The 18736-nt window shown below is 42.7% G+C and overlaps 1 protein-coding gene across 1 annotated transcript; it reads right to left on the minus strand.

Annotated features, from left to right (window-relative positions):
* Positions 1-1811: 1811 nt before the first annotated feature.
* Positions 1812-3134, minus strand: cldn5b (claudin 5b). The gene has a single exon (XM_035141378.2). The coding sequence runs from the start codon at positions 2956-2958 to the stop codon at positions 2311-2313; it is 648 nt and encodes a 215-aa protein (XP_034997269.1). The 5' UTR covers positions 2959-3134; the 3' UTR covers positions 1812-2310.
* Positions 3135-18736: the final 15602 nt, after the last annotated feature.

Below are 18736 nucleotides of genomic sequence, written 5' to 3' on the forward strand. Positions count from 1 at the left end.
CTGGAGGGGGAACTTTTCTGATCAAACGTCCTGAACGCTGGATGAGTTTAATCATCAAATCGTTCAATTTTAAGGTGAAGACATGTTGAGGTTAAGTTCAAAGTTAGGGTAATGGTTAGGATTAGGCAAGTAGTACCGATGGTTTAATCCAGGTTCAGCTCATTCAAGCCAGACTTCAGTTTCAGCCTGGTTTTTCTCTAACTGGGGGATTTCCTTTCATGTGAATTTGCTTTCTGTGCGCCCCCCCACCGCCCCATCCCGCCCATTCAGTGTTCATGTGTGCACACTGCCGTGTTGTTAGCATGTTTGTGTGTATGTGCACGTGCACGCTCTTCTTTTTGTTTATCCATGTGAGGGCACTGATTGCTCGGCTGTGGCCCAGCTCCAGGTCAAGCTTCCTGACGCTGGAGTTGCACCCTGCTGATTGTGCTGATCCTGGTGATTGTCCGCTGGGTGCATTGTTCAAACCGGGTCCGAGTGCTCCTGCACAGGTCGTTTACCGCAAAGTCAGGGTGTGCGAGCCAGGGTCTTTAATATTTTGACGTCATTTTCTGACTCTTGTTTGTTTCCTTTATTTGACACACAAACAAGTGCACAGACTTATACACCCAGCCTCCTGAAATCCTCTCTCAGGTGAACTTAGACCCTTTTATAGAAGTGAAACTGATGTTGGATTCACATGTTGGCTTTTGTAGTGGCACTAAAATCTGCGCTGCATAAAGAATCACTATTTGGGGGTTAGGGGAAGGTATTGGCATATCCTGCCAAACCACATCCTCTGACCAGTGGAGGGGAGCTTTTAGCAGCTAAAGAGCCAGGTGTTTCCCTCTGGAGGTGGTGGAGACCAAACACAGAGATCAAAGAGAGGGAACACACTTACATCACTCACACAAATAGTGATGTTGCTCTTCACTATGGGATGCTGAAAGATGAGACTCTTTTACATCAATTTTTATAAGTGCATAGCTTGTTTCTACAAACAGTGAGAAATTTATTTCAACTGTCCTAACTGAAAATGTTTAATTTGTATCTCATGTGGGATTGAATGTTTATAATAATAATAATAATAATAATAATAATAATAAGCATCTGCAGCCTTAATTGTCCCCTTTCCCTTTTAATATTTCCACTGTTGCATCTCCACAATCAACAACTGAACACATGCTAAATCTATTTTGTAATGGATGTAATAAAGTGTTTATCACAAACCTATGAAGGCTCACACAATCTGATGATGTTTTCAAGTTAAATAACATTATTTCTGTCTGTGGTGGATCACAGCGGACATTTAGGCTAAAAGTGTGGACTGTATTGGATTTGGCTGCAACACTGTTGGCACCTGAAACTCCCAAAGTGTTTTGTGGACTCAAACACTTCACCCACCCCTCCATCGGCATAGTGATGAGTAGATATTGAGTGAATTGTAATTTTTTGTAATCTTTAGATGGGATCATAATTTAAGTTTCAGGGTAGAATTAATTAATTACCAAAAACTTCAAACCCAATCGGTTGCAGCACAAAATAAACCTGATGAGGCTTTAGAAATTACTATAATAATAATAATAAGGTTATCTGTTATCCTTCTGATGTCCTCCAATATTTTTCAGATAAAAGAAATAATCTGTCAAAATATTTATTCAGCCAGTGTCTTATGATGCTAAGAATGTCAAATTTCTAAATTGCTCAAAAGACTTGTAATCCCAGGCTAGGGGTTACAAGTCTTTTGACTTAATTATGACTGCATAAATCACATCTATCTTTAAAATACAATAAAAACATCGGCCTACATCTGATAATGAATAACAAGGAAAGACAGTTACATGTTTTTATTAGAAAATGTGTCTATTGAGAGACTTGAAAAAAGACATGAAGGTCAAAACACTGTACATGTATTCAAATGCAAATTCCCTCCTCTGATCACAACACGAGTGCACGTCGGTCTGATGGGCTCCACTGTCTGCTGCATGTTCGCTGTGGGAACTGAGCAAAACTAGGCCAGAGGAAGAACAAACTATATTTACAATGAAGCTGTGCAGATATTCAGCTGAGGGTCCACACTTGACCCGACCTGCACCCTGACCTGATTACAACACTCGCAGCACCAACAACTTCTGCTGCATGAAAAACCTCCAATGAAATGACATTCAGATCATGCATAGTACAAGAGTTACAGTCACAATGTGCTTTACTGTCTGTTGAGCATCACTTCGGCGTGACCCTGCCCTTTGGCACGCACCACCTCAGACTTTAACAGCAGAAATGTCCCAGCTCAGCCCGAAAACCAAAGGTCCCCAATGTGAAACTTCGACTCTACACATAATGCTTCTTGTCAAAGTCGCTGTTGACGGTGATGGTCTTGGTGGGGGCGTATTTGATGGGATACGCGCCCCTCACCACCCGAGAGAAGGAGCAGCACAGCAGGGTCCCGCCGAGCAGCAGCAGCGCGGTGGCCGCCCAGCCGATGTAGATCGCCGCCCCGATCTCCCGCTTCTTGGACGGAGGCACCTGCGGGTCGTAGAAGTCCACTATGATGCTGTTGGCCATCCAGCAGAGCGGCACCAGCACGAACAGGCCGCTGAAGATGTACAGGACCCCCCCGGTGTTCACCACTTTTGCCTTCAGGGTCTCTTCCCTGAGGCAGTTGGTGCACTGCGCCCCGGCCACCGTCACCGTGAGGGCGACCACCGCCAGCACGGCGGAGATGACCGTCAGCGCCCGCGCCGTCTGCAGGTCCTGCGTCAGGGACAGGACCGAGTCGTGGACCTTGCACTGCATCTGCCCGGTGCTCTGGACCACGCAGGACATCCACAGGCCGTCCCAGATGGTCTGCGCCACCACGATGTTGGAGTCGATGAAAGCGGTCACCTTCCACATCGGCAGGCCGCAGGCGACCATCACCAGCAGGGTGCCCGTGAGGCACAGCGCCAGGCCGAGGAACTCCAAGCACGCAGCAAGCATGGCTGTGCCTTTCCAACTCCCCGACGCGCTGCTGAGACAGGTGAGGTTACGGGGTCGTGGCGGTGGTCTCTCCTCTCAGCTGGCTGCTCCTGGTGCCTCTGGTCACAATGAGTTGGCGCGCTGACACTGAGCCTTTTCATTTATGGGACCATCAGGCTGACGCTGCCGCTGCTGCACCTCCGGCAAAACACCTCTCGCAAACTTTGGGCCAATCAGCAGTAGCAGCATCTGTGTCTCAGCCAATGAGGGCTCCACGGGAGCGGCAGCGTGCTACACGCGCGCGCACGCACGTGAACGCAGCGGTGTGTGTGAGAGTATTTATTTACCATCGGAGCAGCAGATGTGTGGGGTCTTCCTGTGATTCAGTGTGCGGGAGGAGAAGGAAAGCAGAGCAGCTGACATGGAAGCAGAAATGTGCAGTTTATCAGGATTTCCAAGTTAGTATTCGGGCTGATAATAATAAACCATCCTGCTTGAAATACCACTTTACAGACACCTTGATGTACACCGCAAAGAATCAATATTTGGGGAACATGGGCATATCCTCCCAAAGCACATCCTTGGAGCAGTGGACTGCAGCTTCTATAGAGCAGCTAAAGAGCCAGATGTTTCCCTCTGGACGTGGAGGAGGCCAAACACGGAGATAAAAGAGAGGGAATACACAAACATCACTCCAGACGTAAAGTCATACTACTGTAACTGCTGGATGTGAAAAGATGAGACTGACAACACATCAACTTCATTTAGTTAATAAGTCAAAGTGATGTTGTATTTATTCACAGCTTGTTTCTACAAACAGTAAATGCAGCTTTAACACATTTATTTCAACTGTCCAACTCAAAATGGTATTGAAATTTTACTTTATGTTTCACTGAGATGTATGCAATAATAATAATAATAATAATTATAATTATTATAATAATAGCAACATTCTTAGTCGTTTTATTATTAATAATAAAGAATCAAGGAACTATCATTCTGGAGTTTTAAGTTTCTCTCAAACTGAGCCACTGATCCTTCCACCCTGAGACCACACAAGCATCATTTTTTGATATTTTTGACCCAAGTCTTTGGCATGTGACAAACAGAGAGTGGCACACAGGATGCACTGTGTGTGACGGACAAGGCGACCATGTTGAAATGCTCCATTGTGTTCTGACTGTTGATGAAAAGTGCCCTCAACTCCCCTTTTGTTTTTGTGTTTTAAGTGGACTCACCACAGAGACGTATGGCTGCAGTCCACCTAACATACACATCCTATGCATAATGCAGCGTCAACAGAGTGATGAGAGACGCTGAGCTGCCAGAAGCAAAGCATGCTGGGCTGTAACCGTTCACACGTTAAATGAAATCAAACCCAAGCTTGACTCCTGGCTATCAGCTTTGTAGGAATGTAAACAACTTTTAATTTTGGGCCTAACGTACATCATCTGGGAACCACGAATGGCTGTTTCAAGTTCAGTTTCAACATCTAAATGAGTTCATATGAAACCTAGTCAATATGTTCTCAGTGGCTTTGCTGTTTGTACAAAGTGCCAAAATGTATTCGCTTTGATAGCCACAAACTATAGGCACGTGGCTGCTGAGGAAGCACACAGCTCAACCACCAAAAAGAGAAGGGGAGACAAGGAGGCCATAGCCAGAAATAAGTTGATCCTTGTGTCTGTGTATGTAGCATATGTATTAAATTACGTTGCTCCTGCAGCTTTGGTTTGGAGATGATTGCAGAAAGCGGGCCGGGTCTGGCGCGGAGATTTGAGGGTGCAGGTCGGTTTCCAAAAACTGACCCGTGGAGGAATTGGACAAAATATTAAAAACACTTTTCAGTGTTATGCAGCACAGTGCAATACCACAGACAACGTCCAGAAGAAGAGTGGGCACCAGTTTTTCTTTTTTACTTTTCTAAATCGTTCTAAATTTGAATTCAATCACGCCCAGACTTCCTCCGGGTTCCTCTTCATCATCTAATTGAGATGAGAAACTGGTCAGTTTGAGAATAGCATCCTGTGCAGAGGTTAGTGTCACGTGTGGTTGTGACCAGTTGTGTTTACTGCAGACAAACTGGTGCGTGTAGATAAAAAGCCAGACCACACCTTCTGTAATTACTCTGCTAATGTGGAAGATGCCCAATCTCAGTCTTTCAGCTTTAGTCATGAAGCTGCTCCATAAAGAGAGTCTGAGTCAGACCACTGGTATCAGGCCCTGGAGGTGGGGGGTTGCCTGCTGACTGACCCACTGGGATGCCACAGCATATAAACACAAACAGGGTGGAGGAAGAGCTGGCTGCTGAGATAAAGTCTCACATAACCACAACAGGAGCAAACTTGTGCTCAATAGTAAATATTTGTTCTTGCACTTTTAATGACTTCAGTACTGAAAATAACTCTGCATGGTGTGTGTGGGTTTTTTGTTTTGGCCTGGCTGCATGTAGTTTCCTGCTGAATTGATAATATGACACCAAACTGATGATTTTCAGATTTCGGACAGAGGTAGCAGGTGTCGGTGCAGCATGGACGTCAACATGCTGACAAACAACATTCCTGCAACAAAACACAATCAGCTCTGAGTCTGGAAAGCTCATTATTTCACACACACTCACACACAAGCACGTGCACATGAAGGGGAATAAGTCATTACATCACGTAGTAGGTGAGTGGGTCAAAAAAACAGTTTTCCTGTTGGCTTGATATCACAAATCCAACAATCTTAATTACAGTCAAGACTGTGGCCGCTGCCAGTGTGTGTGTGTGTGTACATGGTTCAATGCATGTTCTCAGTGGGCCAGATGCTTCCTCCTCTGTTTCTATGGCTGACTGTTTACTTCCAGCTCATTGTGTCAGTGCTGATACAGAAACACTTAGATTGCCTTTAGCCAGAGTGAACTATCACTTTGTAAAGATTAGTTTAACTACAGTAAATCAACCAATTGTTAACCGGTGGTGTTATTAACTTAAACCAAACTTAAACATAACTTAAATGAACTTACTCAACCTAACTCCAGTTCCACCCTCACTCAGCTCAACTAAGCTCAACAACACTCTACTTCCCTTTACTAAAATCAGCTAATAGCAAACATTTGGAAAAGCCGGCACAGGGAAACACTTTTTTCTTTTTTTCCAGACTCAACTATTTATTGATTCATGTTGGGACGTGAAGAGGATTTCAACAAATAAGATAAAAAGTGTTTCAGAGACAAATTATCAACCCTACCTTTAACTCAGCTCGACACAAACTTCACTTCACCTCGTGCAACGCAGCCAATCTCAAACCTAGCTTCACTTCCCTGATTAAAGTAAACCAAGATCAACACAGCTCCAGTTTCACTAAGCTCAACTTAAATTGGATCAGCGTAAACTGCACTTCATTTCACTTCAATTCAGCTCAGTTTTATCTCAAACTCAACTCACTTGACACTTTACACTACTTTACTTTATTTCTTCTCAGCTAATCTCCAGCTCTTTAAACTCAAGTTGAGGTTCGGCTGAAGCTGGACTTCACTTCACTTCAACTCACTTTAGCTCAGCTGATCACCTTTACCTTAAAATTCATAAAAACAGCAGTATTCATCATATATAAACAGAGTCTGTTCCATGTATTAAAAGGTGTCTAATTTAAAGGAGTCCCAAAGCTTATTCCACCTATGAGGAGCAAAATAGGTGAATCTTTTATCAAATTCGACTCGAAACGGTGTCATTGACACCATGTTTTAAGCCTAAATGTCCGCTACCAGAAAAAGCGATGGCGAAAGCTTGTGTGCGTGTGAAAGTGAAGGTGGACTTTGGAGCACATTAAGTCTTAAAACATGGTGGACTCAAACACTTCACCCACCCCTCCATCAGCATAGTGATGAGTAGATAATGAGTGAATTTTTCTGTGAACTATGCATTTCAAAGTACTTTATGACTATTTCTTCTTCTTTTGCTGTCAGTCTTGGTTGTGCTTTGCCACGCTGACTGACAGCTGCTGCATGGCTCTCTGGTGACGTGTGGGCAGTGGGTGGGAGGTCTGAGATGCAGCAGTGTTAGGATGTCCTGTCTCTTATCACTTCCCTTCCACTCCATTGTTTCTGCGGGCCACTGGGAACATTCTCCTCCTCTTTCCACATCAACTGTTTTTATTATCCACAATGAAATGTCACCTGCACTGGATGTTTGGCACTTTGAGAGGTGTGCGGCCTTGGCATGATGTTGTGTTTTGCGTTTGTCCGGTACCAATATCTGGCACATAGGTCAGCAGGCGTCTTTAATATTAGTTGGTAATCAATCATGGAAGCTGTCTTGTCAGTGACCAACAGAAGTTTGAGACCACACACTCTATGTGTTCAATATTATACTTCAGTATTATCTGTGTGTTGTCGCACTGCTGTCACTCACTGAATCAGCAAAACCATAAAAAGTTTGGAACAGCCGCATAGGATCATCATTACAGATATTGATACTTTTTATTGCTGACCTGTTTCCACACATGCATCATTTTAACACAAACTCAAAGTTAATGTAGTCTACCTGAAATAAAAAAGCTTCATGATCACAGTTATGAATCTGGTCTCCTCCAAAAAGAAAACTTGCATATTATGTAGTAAGATCTTTTGTTAGAAAAAACTTTGGAGCCACAGCCACATGTCTCATCCAGTTCTTTCCTAAATCCTAAAAAGCTTAAGCCTGCCGCAGTCCACTCAATTCAATTAAGTCTCATATCTAAGGCCACATTACTACTCTATCTCAGGTCTCTAGCTCTATTTATTACAGCAGCTGAAAAACCCAACCGCCCATGAAACCACATTTAAAGATCTGGATTTTCATTTTGATCTGCACCAAATTGCACACATTCATATATTTCAGTTCCATACACCTGCTAAACATGCAGATTCTTTCATCAACATCCGTGAATTATTTCCTGGAAAATTGGCTTCTCTCGTGCAAAGTTAAAGAAAATGAAAGATAAAATTGGGGATCTAGCCCTTTGTCCAGATCTACCCAAACAGATTGGATGGATTCTTTCTTGGTTCATGTCCCGTCCTTCCACGAGTTCTGGGAATACATTTTGTAGGATTTGCGCAATCCTGCTTACAAACACACAAATGGACAGAGGTGAAAACACAACCTCCTTAGCAGGGGTAACAACAAATGTCTGTCATGTGACATATATATATATATATATATATATAATAAAGTAGGTTTAATTGCAGCGACTGCAGAATCAGCTCCACTTATGTTCACAGGAAGCTGCAGCCGTCGTAACATGAAAGACGAAGGTAAGTGGCAGCTCATTGAGAATTATGACTTGACTGTTGACTCAGAGTTGAGGAAATCCCAGCACTAGAAAGTCATCAACGTGCCATGATGAGAGGTAAATGTGCTGTGTTACTGGGCTGTGATGTCCGCTGAGCCTCCTCTTCCTCTGGTGACTAATTCCACCTGTTCTAACAAACAGCGGACGTGACGCAGTCACTCAGCTCTCAGAGCGTCATCACAGCACAGTCGTCCTGTGTCAATTCAGCTCCACACTTGGAAAGCCATGAAAAGCTTCTCTTCATTTTCCTGTTCAGCTGTTATTTTTCAGTTAAAGGGGACATAGCATGCCCATTTTACCACAAGTTGATATGGTTCCTTGGGGTCTTAATGAAATGTCTGTAACATACTTTGGTCAAAATACCACAAGGATCATTTCAAACAGCACCCTTTTTACCCTGTATAAAACAGCCCTCCACAGAGTGACCTGTTTTGAGTGCCTGTTCCTTTAAATGCTAATGAGCCAGCTCCCCCTCCCCTCTCCCCCATGATTTTAAACGATATAAATTACATATTTTATATGATATAAATTATCAAATATGCATCCCATACTTTGTATTCCCCTTCTGTTGTCCTGGAGTTTTAATTTTCCCAATCACATAATTAAATGTCCCCCTCTGCCCATCCACTACAAGCACACAAGCAGACAGACAGAGAGAGAAAGAGAGGGGGGGGCTATGAAGACCATCATTTACCCCGAACCCCGACATTCAACGGGTACAACAACAAGCGGAGAAAGCAGAATCGCGGGCTGACCTTATATATACAGTCTATGGGGCTGACCAGCGCGGAGAAATGTCCCGCCCCTGAACAGCCAGGCGGCTGGCTGCGCGTCCGCGTCCGGTGTAAACCCGGCGTACGAGTGGGGGCTCTGTGTGTTTGTGCCCGTGTTACAGTAGTGCTGAACACTGCGGAAGTCTTCCACACTGCTGGCTGTGTGGCGCTGACACAAATTCCAGCTCATGCATGGGAGAGCGAGCGGTCCGCCCGAGCAGCTGCTGCAGCCTCCCAGTCCCAACGATCCAGACAAATGCCACATGTGAGTGAATCGCGGGCTGACCAGCGGAGAAATGCTCGTCCCGTGTGAACAGCCAGGCTGCGTGCTTGGGAACGGCGCTGCGCTGCCTCGCAGCCTCGCAAGGCCCGGTGTAAACCGGGCGTAACCAGTGTGTGTGGGGGTGGGCCAAGGCCATGTAGGAGACTTCCAGTGCCTTGTTACGACACAAAACCCAGGAAGCTCAATCGAGTCGCTCAAGCATGACGTTTCTGACTTAGAGGAACTATAACAAAACGCGCAAGTGTTTTTTCCCCAGAGTTTTTGGGTTGGTAGACATGCCAGATACCCACATTAACGTGTAGAAGCACTAACAAAGTGGAATTTGCATGCTATGTCCCCTTTAAGTACCATTTTGAATGAACGTCTTTTCACAGTACTTATAATGGAGGATTTTATTAGTGCTTTTGTGTAAAGTAAAGGATGTGAGTACTGCGTCTGCATCAGCGTTACTAAACCCACACCACAGGGTCAGTGTTCATGTCAGCATCTTTCCAGCATGGATGATGGATGTGCGATAACTCTGATCTGCTGCTGCAGTGAGATGTGCTGTCACTGAGACACACTTTACATACATGTCACTGAACATGGAGGTCAATGGGCTCTTCAATATGACCCCTCCAGGCTGTGGTCCATCGATGTTGCCCCAACACATGTCCCAGCAGTCGTGTTCATATGTGACCTCAAAATGCTGAAAGAATAATCAGGTTATTGTTCTGTGCTTCATTCAGCCTTCTTACGACTGTATTTTTGACCTAAATATCTTAAAGTTTGTTCCTGTTTCCTTTTCACACTCACTGTTGGTTTCATTTAAACGTGACCCCAATCATTTTAAAAGATATAATATGTAACTTTTCTAAAAGTCTAAGAAGAACTAGACTTCTGTTACATATGTTGTTGATTTGTGTTATTATATATTCAAATCTGGAGAAATATGTCATTTTATATTAAGGTAACAGTGTGTTTCATTTGGTCACCTGTCACTGGCATCATGTTCCCTTTGTGCATGTGTCAGTGTAGTGTTTGTTTGACAGAAGTCTAAATGGACTTTTTATCCAGTTTCAAGTCCAATTTCACACTTATAAGACCTCTGTGATTTTTAATAATACATATTTAAACAGCATGAAGATTTGTTGTCGTTGGACGTCTGGATCTAAAGTTATCAGAGAAACATTCTGAGCAAACGTTAGCAGCAGCAGCTCGGCTCACAGCAGCTTTATAGTCAAAGTCAACTATGTTGTTAGCAATTTTTCATGTACAAAGTAAAACCTCAAACGTTTCATGGTTCCAGATTCTCAATGCAAAGATTTTCAACATAAAAGCTTCTGTATTCAGTTTGTTACTGGATTAAATCAATGGCTCTGTTTGTTTTGAGGAGAATTCAGCTCCTGAACCACAAGCCCTGAGGACAACAACTCCCATGATCCCACTCTACTTCACACTGTGGCTAGCTGTATCTATTTTTAAACTTTATTTTATTTAAAGATTCCTAACAGCAGAAAATTTCCTGTTTACTGTGTTGACTGAAAACCAAGATTATCGTTTCTATGAAACTATTATCTTTCCTAAAACAAAACCTTGATTATGATGATGTCGGATCGGAATGAGGCTGTGGCTGAGGGGTAGAGCGGTTGTCCTCCAACCAGAAGGTTCGATCCCAGTCTTCCTCATCTGCAAAACAAAGTGTCCTTGGGCAAGATGCTGAGCCCTGAATTGCCCCTCATAGAAAAAAAAGTGCTGCTAATAGATGCACTGTATGAATGTGGGTGTGAATGGTTGAATGGCAAACTGTTCTGTAAAGTGCTTTGAGTGGTCACCAAGACTAGAAAAGTGCTATATAAATACAAAACCATTTACCATTATGTCATTCAGAAAAGATCAACACAACAATGGAAGTCTAGTGAAATATTCACTGTGCTCAGGACAGATTGTCCTCCCTGGTCCAAACCTCTCACATACAGAGGAGAGTGCGAGCAAATATATTGTGAGAGGGATATTATCAATCAATCAATCAATCAATCAAATTTTATTTGTATAGCCCATATTCACAAATCACAATTTGTCTCATAGGGCTTTACACATCAATAACACCTTTGGTCCCGTTCATGCAGACTCCGGTGGATGTTAGTGACATATCTTCATTTGTGTACCTTTGTGTCATCAGGTGTTCCAGGCTTTTAATTGCAATAGCGTTACAAGCCGAACCTGAGGGTACACTGAGGCCAAAGGTAAATCTGACTGTCTACTGGCTTGTATGGCAGTACTATGAAAGCCATGTAGCCCGCTCAGTAGATCAGACATCATTACCTCTGTGCCTTTTTAAACTAACATGGTGTGACATCCTCTGCCCTTAACCCTCAACAAGAGCAAGGAAAAACTACTAAAAAAACCTTTTAACAGGGTAAAAAGAAGGTAGAAACCTCAGAGAGAGCCACATGTGAGGGATCCCTCTCCCAGGACGGACACAAGTGCAATAGATGTCAAGTGTAAAGGAGAACATCAGAAAGATAAAGGTTTTAGCAGCATTGATAAGAATAAACATTTTGAAGCATAACTGAAGGTCAATGAATTGATGGATTATTGTCAGTAACGGTCGAGGATCCGAGGATAAATATTATACATCAAGCAGTCTTGTTGTAATCATAGTCCATGGTCAGCAGCCACCTCGATCGTGGTCCACCACCATTATCAGATGCCAACACGATACAGGATCCGCCATTATTGTCACGATCAGCCAGCACGATACAGAATCCGCCATACTGGATCCACCATTACGATCTCTGATACGCGATCCACCATCATAATCCACGATGTGGCCGCAGCTGCGGCCCTGGATCTGCGGACGATAAGGCAAAGGGACTCCGGGGAAGAAGTGAAGTCAGTAACATGTATTGATGAGATATTCATTTCTTTGATGTGATAAGGAAGGAGAAGAGGAAGGAGAAGCTTGAAAGAGAAGCTCTGTGTGTCATGTGTCCCCCGACCTTCTAGACCTATAGAAGCATAACTAAGAGCAGGTCTAAGACAAGCCTGGACCGGCTCTAACTATAAGCTTTATTGTAAAGGAAGGTTTTAAGCCTACTCTTAAAACGTACAGATGGTGTCTGCCTCCCGAACTGAAAGTGGGAGATGATTCCACAGGAGAGGAGCTTGATAGCTGAAAGCTCTGGCTCCTACTCTACTTTTAGAGACTTTAGGGACGACAAGTAAGCCTGAATTCTGGGAGCGCAGTGCTCTAGTGGGTTGATAAGGTACTATCAGCTCTTTGAGGTATAATGGTGCCATATTATTAAGGGCCTTGAAGGTGAGGAGGAGAATTTTAAATTCTATTCTAGATTTAACCGGAAGCCAGTGTAGCGAAGCTAATACTGGAGAAATGTGGTCTCTTTTCTTGGTTCTTGTCAGGTCACATGCTGCAGCATTTTGGACAAGCTGCAGAGTCTTTAACGACTTACTGCTGGAGCCTGATAATAAGGAATTACAATAATCAAGTCTGGATGTAACAAAGGCATGGACTAGTTTTTCTGCATCTTTTTGTGAAAGGACATGTCTGATTTTTGAGATATTACGCAAGTGGAAGAAGGCGGTCCTAGAAATTTGTTTTAAGTGAGAATTAAAGGACAAATCAGGATCGAAGATCACTCCCAAGTTCCTGACTGTTTCATTGGAAGCAAGGGCAATGTCGTCTAGCGCAGCTATATCATTAGATAATGTATCTCTAAGGTGTTTAGGGCCAAGTATTAGAACCTCTGTTTTATCTGAGTTTAATAAGAGAAAATTGTGGGTCATCCAGGTTTTTATGTCCTTGAGACATGCTTGGAGTTTAGTTAATTGATTACACTGTTCTGGTTTTATTGACAAGTATAACTGGGTGTCATCCGCATAGCAATGAAAATTGACCGAGTGTGTCCTGATAATGTTTCCTAGTGGAAGCATATATAATGAGAATAAAATTGGGCCGAGCACAGAGCCCTGTGGAACACCGTGGTTAACTTTGGTGCGCACAGATGACTCATCATTAATTTGCACAAATTGGAATCGATCTGAAAAATATGATTTAAACCAGTGTAGGGCGGTTCCTTTAATGCTAATTAACTGTTCTAGTCTCTGTAATAAAATTTGATGATCAATTGTGTCGAATGCTGCACTAAGATCTAACAGAACGAGGACAGACACAAATCCCTGATCTGAAGCTGTTAGAAGGTCATTAGTGACTTTTGCCAAGGCTGTCTCCGTGCTGTGATTGGCTCTAAACCCCGACTGAAAGTCTTCATAGACATTACTTTCCTGGAGAAACTCACACAGCTGATTGGCTACAACCTTTTCAAGGATTTTAGACAGGAAGGGGAGGTTGGATATTGGTCTGTAGTTGGCTAAAACCTCCGGGTCTAGGGTGGGTTTTTTGAGAAGGGGTTTGATTACAGCTAGTTTAAAGGACTGTGATACATATATTAGAGTCAGAAAAAACTGAAACCAGCCAAAGGAATAAAACAACACACTTTTCAGAAGCAGCTTTCACGCCTACACCCTTGAGTGTTTTCAAGAGACTATTCCTTTAATCCTCATGCCACCTCCCAGCAGTCCCATCTGCTGTCCCCCAGCTGCATCGGCATGGACTTGTTTGGATTTCCGGAGTAGATTTTCCCTACTTATCTGCGCCATCAGCTCGTTTCCTGTGTGTAACAGCCACCATTTCCCGTCTCTGTGGAGCACAATCAGAGAGATAACCCAACGGCCACACTAAATCTCCTTCTTCTCTGCGTGTTTCTCTTTCTATTCCTGGCCTCTGCACGTCTCTGTCCTCATCGACTCTTTATCTCTGTCTCTTTAGTGTTTAAGTAAGTATTTAAACACCTGGAGGTCACCAATGTTGGTCTGACAAATAAAAAATCAGCTCTAATCTCATTCACTGTGTGTTTTCTTGGCATTTTGACCTTTATTTAGTTTTTTAGACGGACCAGGGAACGACACAATTGACTCATAGTGGATCAGCATGAACCATAATTCTTTAATCAATTTTTTTCCTGGAATTCCTGCGTTTTTACAAAGTATTGTTTTTAGTACAAGTAAAAACAAAGGTTCCCTCCTGCTTCTATCTCTGCCCTTACCCCTTTCTGCTTCCATTGTTCCTCTGCAGTGAAAAAGAGAGAAGGCTGGCTCGGAACAATGAGCACTTCCTCCTGTGTGGTGGCGTATTCGACAGTGACCAAGGAATCAACGTTGGGCGCATGTGATGGGCTATTGTCCGGCACTGAGCTCCAGGCCTTCCTGCATTAGCCTGTTTCCGAGCTGAAGTCACTGTGTGACCCTGAGCTGCATCTCTTTCTGTGTGCAGGAAAGGCTCATATTATTGTACACTGATGTTCTCACATGGGCACGGTACACACAAGCATGTTTCTCACACACATGCCCACCTCCTAGAAAATACATTTTGTGGGTAATGTGATCTTTCTCTAACCCTTATCCAGAGCTGTCAGAGTCAAAACAGAACCATAACACATGATGGAGTCACTACAGGTGGAGATTTGACATTAGCAGTTTACTTTTAATACTGATTTATTCAGAATAAAGTATTTTTCACATATTAAAGTTTTACATTATGTTAACAGAAAGGATGAGGAGGGAAGGTCCATTGTCCAACAACACATCACAAAAATGTTGAAGACAACATTACAAAGGGCTTTGCATCACGATTATCATCATTGTAAGATTTGACAATACAAAAATGAGGGGGAAAAAGGAATGCTTTAAATGCTATTGCTGTTTTGTTTAGTGTGTGGATTTTTGGGCGGGGTATATGAATTATAAAATACTACACAACACTAATACTTACATGTTGGAGTGCAAATGGCAATAGGAAATTGAGAAGTGCTCAATTATTTACACAATATTATAATCTCTCTTATTAACATGATAACGTTGATAATTCCTTCAGTATTTGGCAGCACCAAGAAGTTGAAGGTGTGCAGTGTTATTGTTGATATTTTGACGAGGGTTCCTGGTGTTTGCTGTCAGCTGCCAGAGATTAAAACATTAACATCTGGGTTATTACTGTTGCATCATGTTAATCCCAGTTTATTACATTCAGGCCTGGTCTCTGGCTCATGCTGCTGTAACTGAGCTTTGCCAGAAGCGGGGCCACCGGAGCAGCATGCAGAAACTATTAGAAATACATAAAGAGTGAGACCAGCGTTAATCTTGTTTGTGCACAGAGGTCACTGTGATCCTGTTGGCCCCGAGATCAGAGCAAATGTGTTTTGGGTGATAGTGGGAGGGGAGGGTCTCTCATTGTCTGACCACCCCACCCCACACCCACCCACACCCACCACCACCCATGTAACCAGCACAGGAAACAGTCAGTTATGGCACCCTGCTCCTGCCTCCACTCCCACGCTCTCATCATTGTTTCCCCGCTGTCTCCTCCTCCCTCAGGTAGCTGTCAGCGCCGCGGGACAAGTCTCACCAAGTGTGTTTTGAATGAGTCACTCACTGTCACTGACCGCTGGGACACATCTTCTGACACCGAGCTGTGATTGATTCATGAAGCAGGGAAATGACCAGCATGTCCGACTATGCAGCAGCTGTTGGCTGTGTGTTTACTCCTTCGTTAAATAATCCACTTCGATTTTTTTGAGATAAAAAAATGGTATTTACAGATTGACAGTTGTGTGTTGTTTTGTGAATCGAGGAACGTGTCAGTGAACGACTTGTTTCCTACTGGTATTTAAATGCAGGTAAAGTGGAAGAAAAAAAAGCCATTGGGGAGTAACAGGCGAGAGGCGGGGTACACCCTGGACAGGTCGCCAGTCTGTCACAGAGCTGAGATATAGAGTCTCCAAATAACCTAAGCTGCATCTCTGTGGACTGTAAGAGGAAGTTGGAGGAGCCACATAGACACGGGGAGAACATCTAAACTCCACATAGAAAGGCCCTGGTCGGCTGTCAGGTCCAAACCAGAAACTTCCTGCTGTGAGACGACCACTACGCTGCCCTGAATTTGATACATCTACATGTAGTAGACTATAGTTTTAGCCTGTAGAGTTTTATTTTGTCTGCCGAATATATGGCCCACATGATGCTACTATATTCACAAAAAATAGCATCTTTGTGTTATATTATTAAATTACCCGAATTTTATGTTGTTTTAGTTTTTCTTTCATTGAATGATGTTTTAATACAGTTTTCATTTGCACCTTGTGAAGCTCTTTGTACGCAATTGACTTTTAACTGTTTCAAGTGGGAAAATAAAAGATTTAATAACCTTCTGCTGTAATAAGAGAAAAGCTCTGGAACAGCCTCTAACTTAGCATCTGGTCAGCTAATGCTAAGGACAGGTTCACCATGTTCCTAGTCAGGTGTACATCATGGTTTCCATACGAACACTGCTGCATTTACTCATGTTCACACTCTTAATGAACAACAACTAACGCAGGGTTTGACTGCAAATTAAAAATATAAATAAATGTAAACGTTTGAAATGATCTTTGCACAGAACAAAGACTGAAGATGCAGGAAAGTGAATGTGAACAGGAGAGAGAACTGTCACTGCTCCTCCAGCCACCGCACTGTTTGTGAAGCTATCCTTTAAAACGCTTATGGCTGTTCTTAACTTGCAGACGGTGTTACTATAGCATCTGATGCATTGCTAGGACAGCTGCTCTGCTAGAAGTAAGATATTTAATATATCATTTATTAACAAAGCAAGTCACACAGACCATTGTAGGTGTTTCATTTAGAGAAACTGCAAATTATGCTGCAGTGTCAGTGAGGGCTGTGGGAGCAAAGAGCTGCACAGTCTGCAGTAAACCTCATGGAGCTGGTTTGACATATCTCCCATCATCAAGGAGGTTACTTTCACCTCTTTCTGTGTGTTTGTTGGTATGTTTCTATCTAAGCAAGATCACACAAAAGCAACTGAACCAATGTCCATGAAACTTGGTGGAATGAGTCATGTGTGTGTCAGGGAAAAACTCATTCAATTTGAGTGTTGATTTAAATCAGGGGCCGGATACAGTTTAACATTCAGAGACATTCAATCATGCACATGTGAATAAAATCTAGAAAAAATGGGGGCATTATAAAACTGTGTGTGGTATTTCATTTAATAGGATTTTTACAATTTTACAAAATGGACCCAGATACCTCTGATTTAAGCTGGCAGGGCTATGGAAGGATCAGCACATACATGCATTTACAGTGATCCTGTCCAATGGTCTGGACTAGGGTAACCAATACTCTACAGGAGATAATGAACATTTATATCCCAGATGCCCTGTAGTGTGCATATTGGGAATTGGAATGGAAAAAAAGTCTGAGGAACCATACAATGTACTGTTGCTCAAGCCTTCCTTTCTGTCAGGAGGACAATACTTAGCAATCGTAAATCGTAAACTCGACGGCTACAATATACATAATTGGCTGAAGGATTCCCTGGATTCTTTATCGATGAAGAGTGCATCCTCACTACTTAAAGGTTATGATAAGGGGCTGGGTGCCCCATGGACACTTATTAGAGAATTTATAAAATGATAAACTGACTTAAAATATGTTTGTAGGTGGTAAGCCTGGAGTACCTTACCTAATTTTGAGTAGGACTTGATGAGGTCAGATAATATACAGTATGACCTAGATTCAACTGTGTGTGTCTTTTGTTATTGTCAGTGGGGTTTTTTGTATTGTGGAAATTATAAAAAGGAAGGAAATTGAATTTTACATTGTCGTATATAATTGCATGAAAGTGTCAAATGCTATGTGCTGTCTTTACCATACACTTTGTGCCTAATGTTTAAAAAGTACTGTTTTCTAATTCTTGAGAAAGCAGTGGGCCACAGGACGTTAAAGGGATAGTTCACCCCAAAATGAAAATTCGCTCATTATCTACTCACTACTATGAAGATGGAGGAGTGGGTAAAGTGTTTTAGTCCACAAAACACGTTTGGGGTAAACAGTGTTGCAGCCAAATCCAATACAATTGAAGTGATTCCTCAAACGTAAAAAACAAACAAACAGAAAAACACATAACATGCCTCCATACTGCTCCCAAGGTGTCATCCAAGTGTCTGTAAGCCCGACATTAAAATTTGACTCAAAATGGCGTGTTTTACATTGTGTTTTTAGCCTAAATCTGCTCTGATATAAACCGCATTCATGTGTGGATCACATTGGACATTTAGGCTAACAACATGGTTGTTTTTTTACATTTGAAGAATCGGTCCCCAGATACTTCAATTGTATATATATATATATATATATACATTATATACCACTGAAAAGTGAAAGTGTTTTGTGGACTCAAACACTTCACCCATCCCTTTCCATCGGCTTAGTGGTGAGTAGATAGTGAGTGAATTTTCATTTTTGGGTGAACTATCCCTTTAGGCTGTTCACGGCTCTGTGATTAATCTTGCAGGAACAGAGTCACACTGCCACCCGC

This window comes from Hippoglossus stenolepis, chromosome 18, assembly GCF_022539355.2.
Source record: "Hippoglossus stenolepis isolate QCI-W04-F060 chromosome 18, HSTE1.2, whole genome shotgun sequence".
NCBI lineage: Eukaryota > Metazoa > Chordata > Actinopteri > Pleuronectiformes > Pleuronectidae > Hippoglossus > Hippoglossus stenolepis.

What these genes read in the sequence shown, in the direction of transcription:
- cldn5b (XM_035141378.2), bottom strand. Translation starts at nt 2,958, where the DNA reads ATGCTTGCTGCGTGCTTGGAGTTCCTCGGCCTGGCGCTGTGCCTCACG.